The 20921-nt window shown below is 52.3% G+C and overlaps 11 protein-coding genes across 11 annotated transcripts; 7 read left to right on the top strand and 4 right to left on the bottom strand.

Moving 5' to 3' along the window:
- Positions 1-147: 147 nt before the first annotated feature.
- Positions 148-1810, top strand: J4E85_009282 (uncharacterized protein; the record flags this gene model as incomplete). The annotated part of the gene is made up of 2 exons (XM_051473506.1): positions 148-805; positions 855-1810. 2 exons carry the CDS (start codon positions 148-150, stop codon positions 1808-1810), a joined length of 1614 nt encoding a protein of 537 aa, XP_051322711.1.
- A 675-nt stretch (positions 1811-2485) lies between these two features.
- CYS3 (cystathionine gamma-lyase cys3) lies at positions 2486-3847 on the top strand (the record flags this gene model as incomplete). The annotated part of the gene is made up of 3 exons (XM_051473505.1): positions 2486-2611; positions 2662-2747; positions 2797-3847. The coding sequence occupies 3 exons, from the start codon at positions 2486-2488 to the stop codon at positions 3845-3847; spliced, it is 1263 nt and encodes a 420-aa protein (XP_051322710.1).
- Positions 3848-4262: 415 nt separating this feature from the next.
- Positions 4263-5144, top strand: J4E85_009280 (uncharacterized protein; the record flags this gene model as incomplete). Its single annotated transcript, XM_051473504.1, has 1 exon — positions 4263-5144. One exon carries the CDS (start codon positions 4263-4265, stop codon positions 5142-5144), a length of 882 nt encoding a protein of 293 aa, XP_051322709.1.
- An 871-nt stretch (positions 5145-6015) lies between these two features.
- On the top strand, positions 6016-6777 carry J4E85_009279 (uncharacterized protein; the record flags this gene model as incomplete). Its single annotated transcript, XM_051473503.1, has 1 exon — positions 6016-6777. The coding sequence occupies one exon, from the start codon at positions 6016-6018 to the stop codon at positions 6775-6777; it is 762 nt and encodes a 253-aa protein (XP_051322708.1).
- Positions 6778-7007: 230 nt separating this feature from the next.
- On the bottom strand, positions 7008-7627 carry J4E85_009278 (uncharacterized protein; the record flags this gene model as incomplete). The annotated part of the gene is made up of 2 exons (XM_051473502.1): positions 7008-7557; positions 7608-7627. 2 exons carry the CDS (start codon positions 7625-7627, stop codon positions 7008-7010), a joined length of 570 nt encoding a protein of 189 aa, XP_051322707.1.
- Positions 7628-9599: 1972 nt separating this feature from the next.
- On the top strand, positions 9600-10487 carry J4E85_009277 (uncharacterized protein; the record flags this gene model as incomplete). The annotated part of the gene is made up of 2 exons (XM_051473501.1): positions 9600-9698; positions 10242-10487. The coding sequence occupies 2 exons, from the start codon at positions 9600-9602 to the stop codon at positions 10485-10487; spliced, it is 345 nt and encodes a 114-aa protein (XP_051322706.1).
- Positions 10488-11000: 513 nt separating this feature from the next.
- Positions 11001-11843, bottom strand: J4E85_009276 (uncharacterized protein; the record flags this gene model as incomplete). Its single annotated transcript, XM_051473500.1, has 2 exons — positions 11001-11583; positions 11680-11843. The coding sequence occupies 2 exons, from the start codon at positions 11841-11843 to the stop codon at positions 11001-11003; spliced, it is 747 nt and encodes a 248-aa protein (XP_051322705.1).
- A 752-nt stretch (positions 11844-12595) lies between these two features.
- Positions 12596-13310, bottom strand: J4E85_009275 (uncharacterized protein; the record flags this gene model as incomplete). The annotated part of the gene is made up of 2 exons (XM_051473499.1): positions 12596-13146; positions 13229-13310. 2 exons carry the CDS (start codon positions 13308-13310, stop codon positions 12596-12598), a joined length of 633 nt encoding a protein of 210 aa, XP_051322704.1.
- A 555-nt stretch (positions 13311-13865) lies between these two features.
- J4E85_009274 (uncharacterized protein) lies at positions 13866-15032 on the top strand (the record flags this gene model as incomplete). The annotated part of the gene is made up of 2 exons (XM_051473498.1): positions 13866-14309; positions 14361-15032. 2 exons carry the CDS (start codon positions 13866-13868, stop codon positions 15030-15032), a joined length of 1116 nt encoding a protein of 371 aa, XP_051322703.1.
- A 2864-nt stretch (positions 15033-17896) lies between these two features.
- On the bottom strand, positions 17897-19402 carry J4E85_009273 (uncharacterized protein; the record flags this gene model as incomplete). Its single annotated transcript, XM_051473497.1, has 1 exon — positions 17897-19402. One exon carries the CDS (start codon positions 19400-19402, stop codon positions 17897-17899), a length of 1506 nt encoding a protein of 501 aa, XP_051322702.1.
- Positions 19403-19620: 218 nt separating this feature from the next.
- TPC1 (mitochondrial thiamine pyrophosphate transporter) lies at positions 19621-20708 on the top strand (the record flags this gene model as incomplete). Its single annotated transcript, XM_051473496.1, has 3 exons — positions 19621-19653; positions 19726-19778; positions 19826-20708. The coding sequence occupies 3 exons, from the start codon at positions 19621-19623 to the stop codon at positions 20706-20708; spliced, it is 969 nt and encodes a 322-aa protein (XP_051322701.1).
- Positions 20709-20921: the final 213 nt, after the last annotated feature.

The raw sequence follows: 20921 nt of genomic DNA, 5'->3' as shown, positions 1-20921 counted from the left end.
AAATCCCACTGACGGATCCCATGGCTACATAGGCACTCGCCAACCGCCTCGACGAATCACTACCACCATGGTCTCGCTGCACCTTCCAGACCTACCACTCCACGGCATTTCTGCAGGCGACATCACATAACATAACCTCTACTCATCATGGAGTGCGACATTTGCGGGACAGACGGCAGCCTGAGCCAACCTCTCCACTGCATGACCTGCGCGCGCTCATACCTCGAACAACCCCGCATCCAACTCGCAAAGACGCTGATAGACCGCGATGCCGTCGCGAAACACGTCACAGCTATCATAAACGGCTCGGAAGACAAGGCCATACAACATGTTTCTCTCACCGACTCGAAAGGCGGGCTCTTGGTCGACAGGCAAGAGTGTACGAACAATTTAAACTGGGAGCGGACGAAAGCAGAAACGGCAGAGATACAGGATCGACTAGGCATGATATCAGAGCATGCCGACCAGCTCCGACGGCAGATGGAAGATACCAGGAAGCAGCTTGAAGCGAAGCGAGCGGCGAACGCGCAACGCAAGTCAGACCTCTCGTCCGCCACATACGGCATCGAATCGCGGCGGGCGAACGAGTTGGACAAGGTGCAGCAGAGGGTCAAGCGATCGGACTACAACGCGGACAAGATGCACCACGATACCATAGATCTGCGCATGCAGCTGTGCACGACTGCTGCGAGGCTCGCGGGACTCAAGATGCAGCGGCGAAAGACAAGGGACGGCGGTATCAAAGAAGTCTACAATATTGGGCCCGGCACGCGTTTGCGGATATACGATCTTCGAGATCTGAATGGTATGTCTTAAACCGCACCTGTCGAGGTGATATGCTAACTTTGAAACAGATGTGACGCCTGATGGCCTATCTGCCTCACTGGCTGCCGTGGCCCAGCTCGTCGTTCGAGTCGCTGCCTACCTGGGCATTCGCCTTCCAGCCGAAATCACACTCCCTCATGCCGATTATCCCCAACCTACAATCTTCAGTCCGGCATCCTCTTACCAGGGCAAGAAAGTACCTTTCCCTGGCTCGACACCCTCACATTCGTCCAGCGCCAGTCCGGAAGCGTCCCGAACGCTTGAGACGCGTATCCATCTTCCGAAGCCGCGCGCGTTATTCGTCGACCGCCCTTTGAGTCACCTCTGCGCCGAAGATCCTCCTGCATACTCGTCCTTTATTGAAGGCGTGTCTCTGCTTGCGTACAATGTGGCTTGGCTATGTCGAACCCAGGGCATGAAAGACAGCTTCAAACAGTGGGAGGATACTTATTCGATCGGTCGCAATCTGTTCCGACTACTGATCACGCAAGAAACATACAATCCCCAACGCCTCGAGAATCCATTGGACAAAGATGTCACCACTTCCAGGTCTTCCAGATCGATCCTGCGCAAGTCACCTGTAGGCTTTGGGCAGCTTTCACACGCTACTTCGCATTCCTTCCTAGGCATGGCCGAGAACGCACAGTACATCAGCGGATGGGGCTTGTCGCCAACTAAGATTATCGACGAGCTGAGGGGATATCTGTTGGCTGAGCAGCAGGCGCAAGAATGGGACGTGTTGAACCAGAAAGAATGGGAAGACATGGAGAACTTGATCGCGGAAGACCCTATTCTTGTTGGTGAGAAACGGCGAGGTAACACCGGCCTCGACGATGGGCGTAGCTACCTCACGTCGACTACGAGGAACGGAAAGTCTTCACCATCACAGACGGGACATGTCTCCCATAGCGAGCAGACAGCGCGAAAGAAAGGCATAAGTGGATATGTGAAGCTTAAGAGCCGGCCAGAGGAGGATGCATACTAAGCATCACCATTATACCCCCAAGATACCCATAGACGTTTGCGCCCTTCATAGACCTCTCTCCACTTCAATCAGATTACGATGCAAATCACTTGCCATTGAGCGCCAATGTTAAATTGTGCTTACGTATCCAAAAACTCTATAAAGCATCTCGCCCGAACAACCTGCTGGACTTGGTAGCACTCGCAGCGCGATGTGTAATCGAAAAGCTGCCAAGGCCGTCACAAGGCGGGTCGGAGAATACTATGACACCATCTCCGCTTGCTCACGAAACCAACGCGCGCTTTGGGCCGAGCTGTGTATGACACGGTTTGAGCAATCGCCGCCTGATTAATCTGCTGCTGAGAAATGTCAGACGTCCAACGCGGCCTGTTGGGTATAAGATGGCAGGAGCCATGGAGATGGTTCTCCCTTGCTTTCCATCTCCACTTTGTCAGGAAATTCTGCAAGAAAGAATTATTCTGCATTCGCGCCATCACGGTCAACCGTACATGCACCACCGATAGAAAGCGCGCTAGGATTTGTCGCTAGAACAATAGTTTACCTATAGGCGTCAACACCTCGGAGGGCCTGAAATTTGGATAGAAGTTTGTCCTCTCGCTGCATTTCAAAGTTCAAGTTCCTTCGTACAACCAAGTCGACTCCGCCCGCCGTTCAAAGAGTATTCAGAAGATCAAGATGACGCTCCCCGACCACCCCATCGACACCCCGCCACGCGCGCCGTCACCAGTCCACGGATTCGGCACCCTCGCCGTGCATGCCGGAAGTCCTCATGACCCCGTCACCGGAGCCGTCATCGAAGCCGTAAGCATTGCACGCGCAAAGTCTCACAGACCCATGGCTAACCCAATCAGATTTCTCTGTCGACAACATTCGCGCAAACCGCCGTTGGAAAGCCCATAGGCGAGTATGAGTACTCGCGCTCCTCGAACCCAAACCGGTACGCATACGCGACGAAACCCATATATTCAAAACTAATGCGCCTGCAGAGACAACTTTGAAAAGGCAGTCGCAGCCCTCGAACACGCCCGCTATGCGCTCGCGTTCTCGTCCGGTTCCGCCACCACAGCCAACATCCTGCAATCGCTCGCCGCAGGCTCACACGTCGTGTCCGTTTCAGACGTCTACGGCGGAACGCACCGCTACTTCACCAAGGTCGCCCTAACGCACGATGTCAAAGTCACCTTCAGCCCGAGCATTGAGATCGACATCGCCGAGCTCATCCGCCCCAACACGAAGCTCATCTGGATCGAGTCGCCGTCGAACCCTACGCTGACACTGGTGGACATCCGCAAGATCTCCACGATTGCGCATCAGCATGGCATCATGGTGGTTGTCGACAACACCTTCATGAGCCCGTACGTTCAGAACCCGCTGGACCACGGCGCGGACATCGTGGTGCACTCCGTCACAAAGTACATCAACGGCCACTCTGACGTCGTCATGGGCGCCGCGGCCTTCAACTCCGATGAGCTATACGAGCGCCTGTCTTTCCTCCAGAACGCCATTGGTGCCGTTCCCTCGGCCTTCGACTGCTGGCTCGCACACCGCGGTCTCAAGACCCTGCATCTCCGCGCGAGGGAAGCAACCAAGAACGCTACGGGCGTCGCAAAGGCTCTCGAGGCCTCATCACACGTCGTTTCCGTCAACTACCCCGGTCTTCCCTCCCACCCACAACACCACATTGCGCTGAAGCAGCACCGTGACGGAATGGGTGGCGGTATGCTTTCCTTCCGTATCCAGGGCGGTCACGCAGCTGCAGAGCGTTTCTGCCAAGCGACTAAGATCTTCACACTGGCTGAGTCGCTGGGTGGAGTTGAATCGCTCGTCGAGGTACCCAGCGCCATGACACACGGTGGTATTCCCAAGGAGCAGCGCGAGGCAGCGGGTGTCTTTGACGATCTCGTCCGCATCAGCTGTGGTGTTGAGGATGAGGCGGATCTTGTTGCCGATGTCAAGCGTGCGCTTGAGGAGGCGGTTGTTGGTCCTAAAATCACGAACGGAAAGGTCTCCAACAACGCTGCGCCGGCCGCTCAGTAAATCTTGCTCGAGTGCCGTGGGGTTGTACCAAGTGGATAAAAGTAGCTTTTATGAGCACATATGGATAGATGGCGTTTTTGTTCGGTATGGGCTTATGACCCTTTTGATGGATATGATATCAGAGATACTCTCAATCGAAAAGTGTGGTGTCGTAGTAAGACACGGAATTATCGAGGTTGTCTATCTTTGTATATCTGTACTTTCCAAAGGCAAATTGCGCAAGCTGTGACTGGTTTGTCGTCCGCCCATGGTTACCACAGAACCAGGGTAAGGGAGCCAAAGTATGGCTGCGGCCAAGTGGTGAGTCAAAGGAGAGTATATCTTGTAACTGATGTCCATCTCTATTTTTTGCACGACAGTCAATCCCAGCCCAGACGAAGTGATCGTAACAGCAAGGATCAGTACCCTCAAAGTCATGTTTCCTCCCCCAATCTCACTTGAAGAAGTGCGTTGCCTGTTCCAGCAGCTTTTGGCACGCAACCACGACAACCCGAATTCTCACGCACACCCCGTATTGATTTCCTTCGATATCGCACACGGAAACCCCAAGCGCTTCAGCGCTATTGGAGCATCCACACTCGACACGAGGAGTCTCACAACTTCACACTTCTCAACACTGATGCACCATACTCACCCGCCCCTCCACACAGAGACTTTCGACTTCCGGTACGGCCGAGTAGGCGTGAATAGAAAGCAATTGCGGGCCTTGTTCCATGGCCAAGTGCACCAAGTGCGATGGAGCGAGCGCGCTGCCGTCCTCAACCACATCTTTTCTCACTGCGTCAATGGAGACAGGGAGCCGTGCTGTAATGCGCGCAAGCTACCTCTCTATGACTTATCGAAAGTCAATGACTCAAACGAACAGCGGTTGCCGATTATCCTTGTTGGCCACGACATCCCTTCGGATCTTCTCTCGTTGAACAAGGCGGGTATCAGCATCAATGACATAGCCACCGTGACCGCGATCATCGACACGCAGAAGCTTGCTCGCGAGATGTACAAGCCTGACGATCCTGGATGGAATGTATCGCTCCGAACGCTATGTCGCCTGGCCGATATGATACCTACAAAGTTGCACGATTGCGGGAACGATGCTGCGTGGACGCTACTTGTGCTTTTCAGTCTCGCTGCGAAGCTGATTAGCGAGGATGACGCAGGGAGACAGATACTAGAGGAGGTTGTAAGAGAAGGTACACGCGATAGTAAGACTAGGAAGCAAAGGGACAAGGGAAGTAGAGTGAAGAATAAAGAAGATCAGGTGGACTGGGCGGACAATCTCGTTGTTGAAGTCCCTTGAGTTGCACTGCGCAGCAAGCTTATTGTACAGTCCGTCTGATATTTGGCGCGGGTTCGGCGTCTATACTGTTGCTGCGCATGGGGGTGGTGTTTTCGTCTTGGGTCACTTCTCTAAAGCTGGGTTGTTTGGGTCCGTTGAACGTGGCTTCCTCATGAGCACGACTTCCTCTAGAGAGCGACTTCCTTTCTTCACGACCGAGTTCGCCACACGTCAGCGGCTTCTTCATGCGGATACACCCAAATCACAGACCGAAGGGTAAAAGATGCCAGCGACCACCTCACTCATCTGCCCGTAGGGTAAATAATGCTCGGTGTTCTACATTCTTTCACCAATGATACGACTGGCGTATGTGGCGGTCACCATTAGACTGTGCACCAGCTTCTTGAAGGACAGGAGAAGACTGTCTAGGTAGGAGCTGTATACTTGTAAAGTTCCAAGAATACACAGCAAATGCGACACGAGTTATAGAAACATTGGGTGCCTCGTCTCATTCGGCATCGTCGCAATAATGTTCAGACCGCTTGAGAAACGCTCCGGATGCGGAGGTGCTAAACAAAGGAGGGCTTCGAACTCGAACGCAAATGAAGGATCCGGTGCCAAGGAGCTGCCAAGATAGCTTAACCGCCAACGTCTTCGCACGGCTCGTTAGCGTAAGGTACATGCACGTGCATAATCACTGTGCCACCCAACTCACTATATGCATTCTTCCGTTTGTACCCTGATCCTCCTTTGATATTTTCCCGTCATGACGTTCCTTCTCCATCTCTCCGATACTGCAGCACTCTCAACTCCATCTCGCCATTACCCTCCTGCCATCCATGCTTGGCATCAGCATGCAGATTGCCTTACCTAGGTACTCCTCGCCGCCTGCATGGGAGCTGCCAACGCTGCCCGCGGCGCGATGGAGCTGGATCTTATCTTCCCTCGTAATGAGACTTATGCTCCTACAGGAATCTTTCCAGTCATAATCGCTATCCAGAATACCGAGCTAGCGCCATTCCTGAATCCGCAGATGACCATCGAATTCCTCGACCTGGATAGCCAGGTCCACAGCTACCCCACCTTTTATGACCTGAGATGGGCCAACTACTCCAGCAGCGACCCTTATCGAGAGCTGAAAGTCTTCACCAGCTTCAACAAAGAGGGTAGGTGGAGGATCGCATGGCAAGTGAGATGGAATACCTGTACCGAGGACTCTCTTGCCTTCCTCGGCGGTGGTATCACCGGCAATGGGACGAGTCGCATCACAATGTTTACTATCAACAATTCCGGAAAAGTCGTGGATCCTGTGCCCGCTACGACGAATCAAAATTGCACAAACAGCGAAGCGATTGTTATCAACGTAGACGATACTCTGGCGGTCCCTGATTTCATCACCTGGGAGGATTTTGATGGAAAGACTTGTGCATCTATGGCATCTACCACTCCAGCTCCAACTCCTTGCCAGGTCAAGTTCGACTCAGCCGCAGCTGCCGATATTTCCTCGTCTATGACTTCTCTTCACTGCAAGCAGACGCGAGAGCCTGGGTCTTCTTGCCCCACTGATGACAAGAGTGCGGCTCAGCAGCTTGTCGGTGTAGGATTGGCGAGCTTAGCGGCCATATTCGGGGCTTTGGGTTACATGATAGTATGAGGACCTACATGGTTACATGATCATCGATACACGTTCGTTCATTCCAATGAACTTGGCATTGCACCTTGGAGATCATCGATCAACCGAGGTTCGTATCTCTTTTATCATCATGTGACAGATACCAAACCTGAAAGAGTTGAATACATGAAGAGTAGCACTGCACGACTATTTGATCAGGGCCTCCCAGCCACATGGCTCCTCATCAAATCTCTTACGCAATTGCGACTTGCCTATGTCAGCATCTGCTTCCTCTTGACCTCTATGACCTCCAGACCCATCCTACCAGTCGCCTCCCTTAGATAAACTCCAATGACATCGAGATTTATTGGCGTTGAGCGGAACGCATAAGGGTAGATGGATACCTTTTGCAGCGAGGTCAGCGTATCGAGGTGCAATTGCGGGCTGTCGCTCGTATGATGCTCGGCGCGCATCTCAATCTCTTCCACAAGCTCTCCCGTCATATCGATAGACTTGACCGCGCTAAGTTGCTCCGCAGTGAGACTACTAGTACATTCGATGAGCGAGGTGTCAAGCTCGAATTGGAATGTGTTGAGCGCGAAATACATCATTGAGGCCTCGCTGTGGACTTGACGACATGTATATAGAAGCGCTAGCATTCTCCGTGTGTTTTCTCTAGAGACAGAGTTTCCGTGCTCATCCTCCAGAGCGGGTATATCGACGTATACGGGGAGGTGATAGTGCAGAACGAACTTGTAGATCCGGTTTCGAAGCTCCCCCGGGAGTTGAAGAAGGGGCGAGTTGTCATGGTTGAGTTGGGTGCTAGTCTGGAGTTAGCTTTGATCGAGAAATGGCAAACGGAGAAAACTTACATGCGATCGTAGTCCGACATATTGTTGGTGATACTCTCGGCGACGGCGAGCCTTGAGACTGATTGCTGGGCTTGTTTATAAAGCCTTGAGTTTAGCGGGAAGGTATTCTCTACCTGTTGAGGCCTTTTGTACACTTATGGAGCGAGCGATCTCGAATGGTGAAGTCAACGCTTGCGTACCGCAACTGTACACTATAAGGTGAGAATTAGAGATAACGAGATCTTCAAGGAAACTATACCGGTTTCTACCTAGGTAGCGGTGGGAATGGGGATATAAGTAGCGGGGGAGGGTACTGGAGGGTTTGACTTATTGACTAAGAGGAAGTGCTCCGTGCACAGGCAAAATCTCTATTCACTGAAATGTTATTTATCGATATAAGATAACATATTCACTAGCCTTGGAGGAATGTGTCTCAAGGAACTACTCTTCCTGGCCGGACCCCAAAATTCCTAGACGCGGTACGAGATGACTATGCCAAGATTTCGTTCCTATGATCGAAAAGTATCTCCTGCAGGGGCTTGCCAGCGAAGCGCTGTACAAGCCGAGCAATTTTCGCGTTAGTTCTGTGCATGAAAGAGACATAGACCCTTTCCAGCGACGTGAACATTTCCAGATGAGGATCTACCACCAGTTTGTACCTTAATAGCTTGACTGCTCGGATAGCCTGGATATACTCTTGATTCAGACTTCTGGCAACTTCATCAATTCTGTAGAATGTCTCAGATCCGAACAAGGTGTTATTGAGGAATAGAAGGTATGATTCGCTGCGGATTTGGCGACACAGCCATAGCAGGTGCAAGGCGCTACCGGTTTGCTTGTTAAACTGAGTTGAATAAAGGTTGAAACTCTGATCGATCGCGTAGTCTTAAATTCGGCTGCGGACCTCGGCTATTGATTGGATCTGGTTTCTTTCGCCGATCTTGCATCCATAAACAGCATCTCGTAATGTCAGTGCGTCGCTTACAGGCCGTGGTGCTCAGTTGGGAAAATTGCTGGGCTCGCAGCCAAGTCAATGGCGGCACATTGGAAGTGAGTGAGGAAGGATATGGGAGCCTGCTTGGTCAGCTTTTATTAAGAGACAAGGGGACGCAGGAGGGCTCGAGTGTGAGAGCCACATGGGTGAGAGAGCGGTCCTAGGGAAACCAGGGATCGGTTGCTCGCACGTGCTCACGCGAATACACGAACGCCCAACTCCATCGTTTGCGGTCTTCTAAAGCGCTGTACACCATTGGGTTCTGGCACTGATTGCTCTTCGCACCTTCTGAACCGGTCATACCGACGACTGCTCTACCGGAGAGGACTTCGATGTCGATTATCTTTGTCGTTATCCCTGTTTGGAGTAGGAAGATTGAGCCTGATTCTTTTTCTCTTCGGCACCAGAAGCGGTAATGTGAACTGTGGGGGTGATGTGCGGCCTGGTTCGGCCGATGCGTCGTCTGGAAGCTTCTAGAGTTAGATTCATCACTTGTGCCGCAGGTCTTATAATACGTCGTCTATTTCGTTGCTATCTAGTAAATTCTTTAAAATGTTATCATCCTTCGCGTCTATTGCTACTCCATGATCGGTAAGAACTAACGGGCTCCATGCTTCTTTCCCGCTGTCCAAATCAACACAGTGGTCAACGGAAGCAACATATCGAACGTGACTTCTTCCGGAACTACGCAAGTTCGTCATTTCTGCAGTGACGGCCTTCCTGTAGTTGACGATCTCTTTTTGCAGCGAGCTTCGCTGGTACTAACACACGATGAGGCTACCCCACGGCCCAGCTTTTCGCCCTTCGCACAGCAACACTACCATGCTATCGCAGAAGCGACAGCCAATATCGACATGCAAAGAGGGGCTAAAGTCAGTCGGTATCACTCGTGATATGTGAGGAAACTGCGGTGCCTCTTGAGGTACAGCATGCTCACGAATACAACAACAGTTGGCTAACTTTTATTAGGATTATGAAGACACAATCTTGTACACATGTTTCTACCTAGTTATACCTGCATGGGCTACGAAGACAAGGTCATGTACGTATGGTTCGATGCCTGCATAGGTTACCTATGTTTCAGTCACGACAACACATACCGAGGACCGGAAGCAATCGTAGCACAATCCCGAGCACGCCAATTTATACCGAAGACTGGAAGCAGTGGTGGCACAACCCCGAACACGTCAAGCTATCCCCTAGAAGCTCGACACAGAACCATACTTAGGTATCCCCAACTCCTCAACAGCCGACATACCTTGTCCACTAGCGACTGCGGACAGCTACGACTCGTCAAATCCTCTGACCTTCAACACTACTTTCGCTGGCCGCATCCGATGACGACCCTGCATCCGTATGACTCCCGAGGTCTACCCGCTCCGGACGCAAGACATCGTCATCACCTAGGTAGACATGTAGCACTGGAATGCTACCTAGGTAGTTTCGCTAGTAAGAACCTCGCCGCGCGCCTAGTATATCAGGAGTAATAGGCTAATAGTCTATTCGTTAGAGAGTGCGGTATCCCCAGCGGATGCCGTCTACGAAGCTACGGAGTGGTCATCGGTTCGGCACCCACATACAGCAAGCCGGTAGATTCTACGTATCACCTACCAGTGCTCGCCGCTGCCGAAGCCACGAAAGTAGCAGCCTGTATTAGGTAGGATGAGGCTAGCCAAAAGATCAAAGCACTGCTGACCGCCACAGGGAGGGCATACGTCAAGGTCGAAACTGTGGAAAGCGAGGCCAGGTTAGGCTTTCAGACCTCGGTGATAAAAGACAACAAGGTCGCAAAGGAATGGGAAGCCACAAATGGCTTACCAGATTCTACGACTGAGACAACCAAGAAGATTCTGCCCGTTGAGGACGAGCGGAACGTGCTCATTAGTAGCGGTACGAAACAGCTTTGAGGACGACATTGGGCCCCAGCATGTCGTCGACGACTCGACAGCCAGGCGAGGAGGTATCTAAGGCGATAGGGCAAGACGGCGGTGGGCTGTAAGGTGGGCGAGGAGACGACTGTGACGTTCGTAGGTTGATAGGAAGATAGGTCGTGGAGGTCACAAAAGGTTCGCGCGCGCCCTTACGTCAACGAAGAAGAGGATGCACCTACGCCAACAACGTCCCACATTTGGGCACCGAACTTCCTGCTAAGACAAATTTGAAATAGGCTCATTAAACTTTTGTAGTTCCTATACTAATCCTAGTATGAGATCGCACTCTGAAATCACTTTTTGACTTGAAACCCGCATCATAACCATGCAACCTGGACGTTCCTATCTTCCAGTTGCGGTGATCTCCATATGCTCAGCCACGTACTCATTATTCTGCTCCACGAGCCTGGCCGTTGTGACACCCAGCCTCCATACCATTGTTCCAACTCTCCAGGTCTGCCATATCGCCACGTGGTTACTTCATGCTCTTCAAGTCGATACTTTTCTCTTCTTCTGTCTCAACTCCAACACGTTCGTCCCTCCTGTTTTCTGGGCAATCCCATCGTTCATCTGCAAGGCCACCGTCTCCTTTTTTCCCTTCTCTTTCTTGATCTCTTCGGCAGCGAGACGTTGCTGCAAGACCTCCACCTTGGCTTCAGATTGTTGCAACTCTATCACCAGTCGCTCGCGCGCCCGCCGGTCAATCCTCCATAGGGCGTCTTTCATGGGGAAAACACCGGACTCCGTCGCTTTGAGCGCCTCCCTCCGCTCATCTATCGTGTAATCGTCGAATCCCGGCATTAAGTGTCCATCATGGCTCGTCTTGAGCTTCTTCTTGACTGGCAGCGGCTTATCTTTAGGTTCAACGGAGCGACGCTTCCATTCCGGATCGAGTTTCCTCCACGCCTCCAGCTCTTGTTTTGTGATGTGCGGAGCCTGCTTCAAATTGCCATGCTGGTCGTAGTTCCATGTGTAAATGGCAAAACGCTGCTCGGGTTCCGGTGCGATACGTTGGATGATCTGGTCTCCTCCCTCTTCGAGCATTTGAACTTGCGACCGGGCAGTACGAGCCCTTATAAAGGTCCCTTCACTTTGTGTTGAAGTGGCTCTATTATTGGCCCGTGCCCATGTTAAGGGGTTTTTATAATCATGAAATAAGTAGTCATACTTGTCTTCCGCTAAGATGACTGTGTGTAGGTCCGGGAGCTCGGAGAAGTCGGGTATGTACTCCTCAGAAGTAGATGCAGTGGGGCGGAACAACTTTGTTGGAAGGGTCGATATGGTGGTCGCGGGGTCCGGATTGCCGGTAGTTGCTGTTAAGAATGGATCCATCGATCAGATTTGGTTTGGAGGTGAGAAGGGAGGATGGCTGATCACCGTTAGGTGTTGCTTGGGGGGATTATGTTCAGATTGTTAGTAAGAAGAGGAGTAGAGAATGTAAGAGTATCGATTGCCGGCTCTTATACAAGAGACTAGCAGCCGTAGAAAGGCTCGGGTGAGAGTCGCATGGGTGAGAGAGCGAACCTGGGGGGACTGTGGATCTAGCCTCCCCCACGTTCTCGCGCAAGTACATCGAACGCAAGAGCGGCATCAGGTGGCCTTTGTCAAAGCTATCCTCGTTGCCTGGTTAGGCATCTGGGTGAGCAAGTTGGCATACCAATCCCCATGTCTCAATAAGCTTCGACGACTACTTCAAGGTCTGTGGTGCAACAAAGAGTTGAGTGTATGCCAGGTATCGGATAGGATGTACGGTGACGATTGATTCATCGCCATTGTATGTAAGTGTCTGATCTTCCAGCATGTCCCACTCATTGGAGTTCTGTATGGCGTCCAGTGCTTATATGATGAACATGCTGGTGCAGAAACTGCGGGCGCAACACACTGGAGTGGCTCTATCCATGATACTGCATGCCAATTACATGGAGTTACAGCTTCATAGGGTATGCTTCAGACTATGAGCAGGTTGTTAAGCAGTCCAAGTGTAACTTCCTCATGAAGTGTAGCCGCGTGTATACAGCAAACTACAATATGAAGTCTACGGTCACTCACAATCTTCCTTTCGCAACCTCTTCACTGTCATGCAGTCACTTGACATTCTTCTCCAGCCACTCTTCCCACTGCTCCGCCGTCCACGAACTGCTAATCTCATTGTTCACAACCCCATCAAACACAACCGTAGGAGTGACATGCACACCCGTCAGTCGATTCGCTTTCACTTGCACCTTGACATCATCCGTAACCCCGTTTCCTGAGTTCAGTGCCCCATCCTCGCCAGGCTTGTCGCTTATCTCCAACAGTCCATAAACCTTGCCTTCATCAACACCCACAGACCCGGCGATCTTGGCCAGTCGCTTGTACGTCGCGTTCCTCGTCTCGTTGACCAGGCTTACGTCGAAGAAGTCTTTCTGCTGGACAAACAGCTTCTGTGAGAAGTCCCAGAACTTGGAACTGTCGACCTTTTGTACGGCGTAGGCGGCTTCGTGGACGAGGGTGGAGGACGGGTGCCAGGGTTGGATTTGCTGCCGGAAGATGGTTACGACGCGGTCGGAGTATTTCTCGAGAAGTGTCTTGCGGAGAGGGGTCTCGTAGATCGTTTTGAACATCTTTGCCGAGAAGGGGCATACGTAGTCGAGGTCTGGGATCTGATTGTTAGTCTGGTGGAAGGCTTGGGACAAACCGGGAAGTTGTGATCCGGCAGTTGAGGATGAAGTACTTACAGAGCTCGAGAGTGTGGATGGCTTTAGGTTGGATAGCACTGGAGGCGAGCTTTTGGCCAGCAAATTTGGGTGCGAGAGCCATGGCGGTGGTGGATCTAGGGTTGTGCTGGGGGTCCGGTGAAGATGTGGATGCTCAATTGAGATGGAGCTGCGATCGTGCTAGATGTTTACTGTAGATGAACAGATAGCAGAGCGATTGGAAGCTACGGAGGATTTTAAGATGTAGTCAGATCACGCAATGTTGAGCTGTACGATGGACTTCGGAGCTCTGGATATGACGAAAGCGGGGCCGGATGTCACGCATGTGAGGACACGGGCCGCTGACAACCATCTCCAGTAACCCCGGCCCGGCCACAAGAAACATGCAGTCTACATCCAGATGTTTTTGGATTCACTTGTAATTTAATAATGCAGCTGTTGGATCGTACATGTTATCTGATGGGAGATGAAGCGCGGTCAGGGATAGCTCGCCCCTCCCCCACCGCGCTCCACCACAGCTGTCGCGCCAACTCCGCTCACTCCCGAGCCTCGAGCTTCATGCAACACCGCGTCATGAGCCGCGTCCAGTAGGCGCTATAACTTAGACATCCACAGTCCTTATCCACACATCACCGTAGTGATCGCCCACCATCCAGAGATGCCCGAACCTAGCTCAACAGACGACGACCTCCTTGCCCGCCTCAATGCGCTCAAGACATCCTCCGTCAGCCTAGGTACCAACTATAGCGCTTCGATAGCACCTAGGAATTCTCCCAAACCCACCGATGACCTCGCCGCTCGCTTCGCACGTCTTGGTAGCGCGTCTCCCTCGGGCTCGCCACAGCCGTCGCGAACAACGTCCACGAACAATGCCGGCGCACCGGTCGCAGCACCAGGGGCACCGAGCTACCTGGAAGGGATAGCCCAAGGCGTAGGAGGCTCTGATGTAGAGTTTAACGAGGAAGATGAAAAGAGCCTAGAAGAGTTACTTGGTGAGCTAAACGGCGCCGTCGGCGATCGGAAGGATTGGGATGTGTCCAAGGAAGAACAACAAGATGTTGGAAAGCTGTTGAGAGACATGCGCAAGATACTCCCGGAAGTGGTGAATACTAGGGCACAAGGGCCGCAGAGTGGGCGTACAAAATCTGAGCAGCCATCGAAGGAGCAGTTGACGGACTGGGAGAGCATCGAAATCAACGTAGGAAGTGGAGAGGTCGGTGGAGCCAGGGAAGGCACAGAAAGTGGAGATGAGGAAGATGAAGATGGCAAGAAGAGAACCGAGGACGACGAGGCAGATGATGTGATTGCGAGAGTCATGGCAGAACTGGAAATTAGCAAGAAATACGATCCCCCTTGTCCTCCGTCAGAAGACGACAAGTCAGAATCGGGAGACCAGAAGAATGCATCAACGGCAGATACCACAGACGGCAGCTTCACACTGCCTTCCGCCCCAAATACCCTCCCCGAAGACGACTTCGCGAGCAGTCAAGCCATCGAAGATGCATTCACCGCACGCCTGGCCGCTCTAGCCGCTCCTTCGCCATCACAAACAGATTCACTCGGCCTTCCTTCCGCCCCATCTTTCGCGCCAAGGAATAAGCCGCCGGTATCTACGAATATACAAAAACAGGTTGACGACGAGATTGATACATGGTGTATCATCTGTCAAGACGATGCGACACTGAAGTGCCTGAGCTGTGACGGTGATTTATATTGCCAGAATTGTTGGATGGAAGGGCACCGAGGGGAGTCTGCTGGGTTCGAGGAGAAGAGACACAAAGCCGTCTTGTATAAAAAGAAAAAGAAACAACAAGCTGCAGCGTGAGAGAGTCAAGTCGGATCCGTAACATACTGCTCTTTTGGGGTTGAACATGGCACCCAAGATAGGCACAGGTGGCACTGCTTGGTGTCTCAAAGTCGACACAATGGAAACAGGTATACGCGATAGGATGTGTCCGAAGATTTCTGGACAGTAACATTCGCTCTTGGGGACACATGGAACCTCTGGTCTGCACCGAAGAAGAGTGGAAAGGTTTCCTCAATCGAGCAAAACGCGAAGAGCCCCTTATACACCCCGCGGGGATGGGCGAACGGGCTTCGCCTTTAAGAAGCTTCAGTCTCCTCGGCGTATGCATCGCGGCACCGAAATGGAGCACATGGTAGTACAATACCTGAAATCAGAGGCTGTGTCACTTCGAACACTCTGCCATTCGGCTTCCTCGGAGCTAGCAATGAGACGCTCTTCCAAATATACCCCAACCCGGCCTATAGGAGTACACCTTGCGAAGACAAGTCAGCTAGTCATTCTGGCTCGAATGAAGCGCCAGTTACAAGCCAATCAACATCAATCGCATTCTACAAAGAATAATTAGGGTAGGAGTATACCTTAGCTTAGTAATGGTCTAGTTATTAAGGTTTCGAGTATGTATACTGCAAACCACAACTCGATTCACTATTATCTACCCAGTTCTTGGATTCACTGGAGATTGGAAGGAGCGACGCTGTCTGGTCGCACCTTCCAGGTTCGTTCTCCAGGGCTCTCCCCTCTACTAAAACAACGCTAGCGGGTGTTAGTCTGTGCCACCACCTCCCTCAGTCAGAATCAATACATTGACCACATCTCCTCCACCACACTATCCCTGTTACGAGACCTCGACTTGCTCAATACCTTTACCGGTTTTTTCCACCTTTTCGCTACTACGAAGGAAACTCGAAACGTTGTAATGGCCAAACCTGAAAGTCGGGGCTCCGACATGTAACACAACACCGTCTTGTCTGTCTGTCTGCCAGCTGACCGACCCCTCCAGTACTTCGCGCAACGCCGACTCGTCACCCCTTCTGCGTCTTCCAGCTGAGCTACGGAACCAAATCTACGGGTGCGGAGATCCTTGCCCATCGCAATACAAACGAGTTATGCTAACGTCTCGTGCTTTCTTTAGATACGTACTAAGCGGCCGTGTTTACAGAGTCCAGGGCGACGGTCGCGTCAACGGACATCCGCTCAGTCTACTACTCGCTTGCAGTCAAACCTACCATGAGACTGCCAAGTCAGCATATATCGCACTGAACGTCTTCTCTTTCAACACTGTCCTCGAGTTTCAGACGTTCAAAATGCGACTTTCGCCCTCACAGCTCGACGAAATCGAGACCGTACAGCTCAACGCATGGGAACACACTCTGCCTTGGTACTCGAGTGGGAAGTCTCAAATCATCTGTGGTTCTCTTTATCTGCGCGGGCTGCGCGGATTACGAACTGTTTATGTTGAGGAGCCACTGATATCAAATAAACGGCAGTGTGATGAGTTCCGAGCGCTTGTGAGAACACTCAGGAATTATTTGGACCGTACGACTAAAACCGTGGTGATAGTACCTAGGAAGCTATAGCTGTTCAGGGCCGTGTAAGGCAAATCACGGCCGTCGATGATGGGGATAAGAAGAAGAAGAAGCAGGATGTAGTTGGGTTGCTGAGTTAGCATGTTGGATAGTGACATAGACTGATCTCGTTGCACAAGTCCAGATGATGCGGTCTCAAGGCGCGGACACTTGCTCGTTACTTCAGCGTGGCTTCCTGGTTTCTAGCTCGGGAAATACCGTGGGCGCCATCTGGGGCAGGTGAGCGAGCGGTCTACTTGAGGCTAGCGTAATAGACCCTGGCCTTCTCTCTTAGTAGTCCTGGCTGTGTGAATTACCTTGTGCTCCCCACGTCTTTCCCCGTGCCATACTACTTCGACACTCTGAGTAGCCAACGATGACGGACACGGAACGCACGACCGACGCACGCTTGCTCATGTAAGTACCGAAACACTGCACCGCAGGCGTGTCAGAGCCATTCACCATGCCAAGCTAACATCAACAGATACATGCGCAACACTGCCGAGTCCCCACTTTTGCGCCTACCCGGAGAAATCAGAAACCACATCTACGAACACGTCCTCGGCCAACGCACATACGCCCTTTGGGTATATTCCTTCAAAGCCACATACACGCATCGAAATGACCTCGCTCTCCTGCGCGTCTGCCGCAAAGTCTACGACGAAGCAAAGCTCCTTCCCTTTTCGCTCAACACATTCTGCTTCCCCCATTTTCTCAAATCATACTACACTCTCATGCTGGGGCTTGATACGACGGAACGTCAGATCATCCGCACGGTTCGCATAACGTTCTATTTAAGAGAAGCTGAGAGCCTCGTTGCGGATCTGCATGAGTGCCGGCTTGATTCCTTGTCGCAAGTTTTTCCAGCAGTGGGGTCTGTACATCTGCATGTGGGCTGCGGGGATTTCGATTCGACGAGATTGGAACAGGCAGTGATGAGTATTGGAAAGCGGGTACAGCGCGGTCTGAACGAGGGTGTTGACCTGGAAATCACTCGTGCTAAATATTGATCAGAGCATCGTGGTGGGAAGCATCGTCGGTCGTGCTCAGGATCAAGTTACCCAGGAATCGCAAAGGTTTCTTTTTGGGTCATGACGACGTCTTGATACTGACTATGCATTGGAGTCAGATGGCAACCAAAGGCTACCCAAAGTCCGTCTTCACCTCTTTCGAGACTGGACTGTTTTCTGTAGCCCAGGGGGCATGGGTGTTAGCTTCCACGCATGCTGACAATAGACTGATTCCAAGAAGAGACCCGAGTTCCGAAGCACAGCCATATCCATACTGCGCAACCTAGACTACTGAACACCCCCACCTTCATTTCACGGCATGCCTGACCACACCTTCAGCGACCCATTTCCCCTCAAACTTCTCTTCCAGCACCCTCAGCTTACTAAAGAATACATCGTCATCCACGTACGCCCCCTTCAGCCACCGCTCACCCTTTGTAGCATCGAAAGCCTTCCTAGCATGCAACACCCGCCTATTATCGAAGATGACACACTCCCCCTCATTCAACCTATACTCATACAAATTCTCCTCCGCACTAAGCAGCTTTTCGTACGCATGCGAAGCAGCAATGAAGGAGCGAAGCGACGTGGAATTGCCGCTGCCGATACGCGCTTCGAAGGGGCCCTGAAAAGGTGGAGACCAGTTTATGCGGCGGATGGCCAGGTTGGCGGGGTCGCTGTAGTTGGGATAGGCGAAGGTTTCAATCACTGGCCGGGTGAAGTGGTAATGGTAGGTCGGGTGGTGGTAGTGGTATGTTACGGGGAAGGTACACAGCGTTCTGAAATGGCCCTCGGATTGCCGCCGGAGTTGATGTGCTGCAGCGAAGGAGTCTGAGAAGAAGGATTCGCCACCTGGGGTACGGGCTCGCAGGGAGTGCAGGAGTTGCAGATGCGGTGGGTTGGATGTGTATAGCAAGTCCATATGGAGACCGAGGTAGTCGGGTGTGTAGGCTATGTTTTCGGCTTTGGGTTTTGAGCGGACGTCCCACGTTCGGCCGTAGAAAGTATCTTTGAGAGTACCGATACGGGAGGCGAGAGCTACGACGGATTCCTCGGATTCGGGCACGTTCTTGATGAAGAGGAGGCCGTAGCGGTTCAGGTGGGTGAGAGCTTCGAAGAGTGTTTCGTCTTGGGACATGTAGGTGTCGTAGTCGAGCCACTTATTGTCTTTTACGATTCTTCTATTGTCCCAAAATACTCTGTCATCGTGTCGCACTCCGCCACGTAGCTCAATCTCTGTGTTGAATGCGCGGCGTAGCCAGTCGATGGAGTGCCGTGTGCGGTGCTCCGGACCGAAGCCTTTGACGTCTGTCTTCCATTGAAGCTCGATAGAGACCCCCTTCTCTTCATCAACTACTGTCTTGCAGCTACCTTCTAGATCTTCGGGTATATCTGACGTCTGGAAGCGCTTGTTCTTGCTGTCAGGGTCCATGCATTGCGTACACGTGCAGCTGTCACGGAGGAACGCAGCGTCGAAGATCTTGGGCTCTCCATCGATGTTTACCGCGATTCTCTTCGCTGGGCTACCGTCAAGCTGTCCAATGTTGGATTCATCATGAACGAGAAATTCCTGCTCTTTCGATTGTCTCAGCTCTTGCTCCTGTTGCTGTTGCAGCTGTTCCTGGCGTTTGGTTGGCCGAAACGGGCCATGTGTAGCGGGGCTCCAATCAGCATGCTCGGCCGGCTTAGGTGATCGCCAGAACGAGTTGAAGAAGAAACACCGTCTCTGAACAGCAAGCGTAGTCCTGCGGGAAGTGGTGAGTTGCGATCTCAGACTCCGTAGCGGTATTCTGGTGGTGATGGTGAAAGACATGGTCGGCCGCAGCTGTTGGCAGTGACGGGACACGGCGGGGTTCCTTGCTTTTCAACGTCAGGGAGCGAGCGTGGTGGAAACAATCAACCCGTAAACCGAGGTCTCTACTACCCTTTGCCCGGCACGTTTGCAATCACAGGTGTCCTACCGAGCATCGGCGGTGGGTAGCTAATTACGCGCGCGAACATAGCACGTGTCTCAATCGACGCGCTGGGCGCATGTCTGAGGGTGTCGCACAGCTGAAGCATGAGGTAGGAGCTTGTCTATCTTGACCGTTTACCGACACGCCATGCTGGCAGAACCAGGGCTAATATGACTGATAGGGCTCCCAGCGACAAGTTGTCGTCGCAGGTGCGGCGGCAGGCCTGGTGTCGCGGTATGTTCAATCTCCCATGTTCGCGCACATGGCTGACATTGCGACAGCTTCGTGATAGCTCCCCTCGACGTCATAAAGATCCGCCTGCAACTCCAAATCCACTCGCTCTCCGACCCGTTCAGCGTTCGCAACGTTCAAGGGCCCGTCTACAAAGGAACATTGGGCACCCTCAAACAGATTCTTCGCGAAGAGGGTGTCACGGGGCTATGGAAGGGCAACATACCGGCGGAGCTCATGTACTTGACGTACGGTAGCGCCCAGTTCTCTGCCTACACGTACATATCGCATTGGCTAGAGACTATTCCGCCGCCATATACGCTTCCCAGCTCAGTCGCAAATTTCCTCAGCGGAGCTAGTGCGGGTGCTGCTGCGACGACGGCGACATACCCGCTCGATCTTCTTCGCACGCGCTTTGCTGCGCAAGGCAAAGATCGCGTCTATACCTCCATCATCGCGTCTCTCAAGCACATCGCGCAGCATGAAGGACCCAGAGGCTTCTTTCGCGGCCTCGGCGCAGGCGTGAGCCAGATTGTGCCGTACATGGGCCTCTTCTTCGCTAGCTACGAAAGCTTGAAGCCTATAACCGCCTCTTCTCCCATACCACTGCCACTCGGAAGCTCGGATGCCGTCGCCGGTGTCATCGCGAGCGTTCTCTCCAAAACAGCCGTCTACCCGCTCGATACCACGCGCAAGCGACTACAAGTCCAAGGACCGATGCGCGAGCGATACGTTCATCGGAACATACCGACATATACCGGCGTCATCAGTACCATTACGCATATATGGAAGCATGAAGGCAGACGGGGAATGTACCGTGGGCTGACGGTCAGTCTTCTGAAAGCTGCGCCAGCCAGCGCTGTTACAATGTGGACATACGAGCGGGCCATGGGCCTCATGCTCGCTTTTGACGAAAAGCACAAAGACGATTGAACATGAGCATTTTAATATGCATGGGTCGGCGTTGAGATACCAAATACCCCTTCTTCATAGACTCTATTTCTCAAATGAAGATACATTACAACCCAACCTCTTCGCGCGACTAGGTCAGATTTCCAAACTCTTCCTCTCTGCCCGTCCAAGTTACCTTCATCATCGGCTGCGCTAGGAAATCCTCGACACCCCTCTTCGTCGTCGCTTCGCCCC

Source organism: Alternaria conjuncta (assembly GCF_024043145.1).
Source record: "Alternaria conjuncta strain BMP 0040 chromosome Unknown scaffold_16, whole genome shotgun sequence".
Taxonomy (NCBI): Eukaryota; Fungi; Ascomycota; class Dothideomycetes; order Pleosporales; family Pleosporaceae; genus Alternaria; species Alternaria conjuncta.
This window is presented reverse-complemented; position numbering and strand designations above follow the sequence as displayed.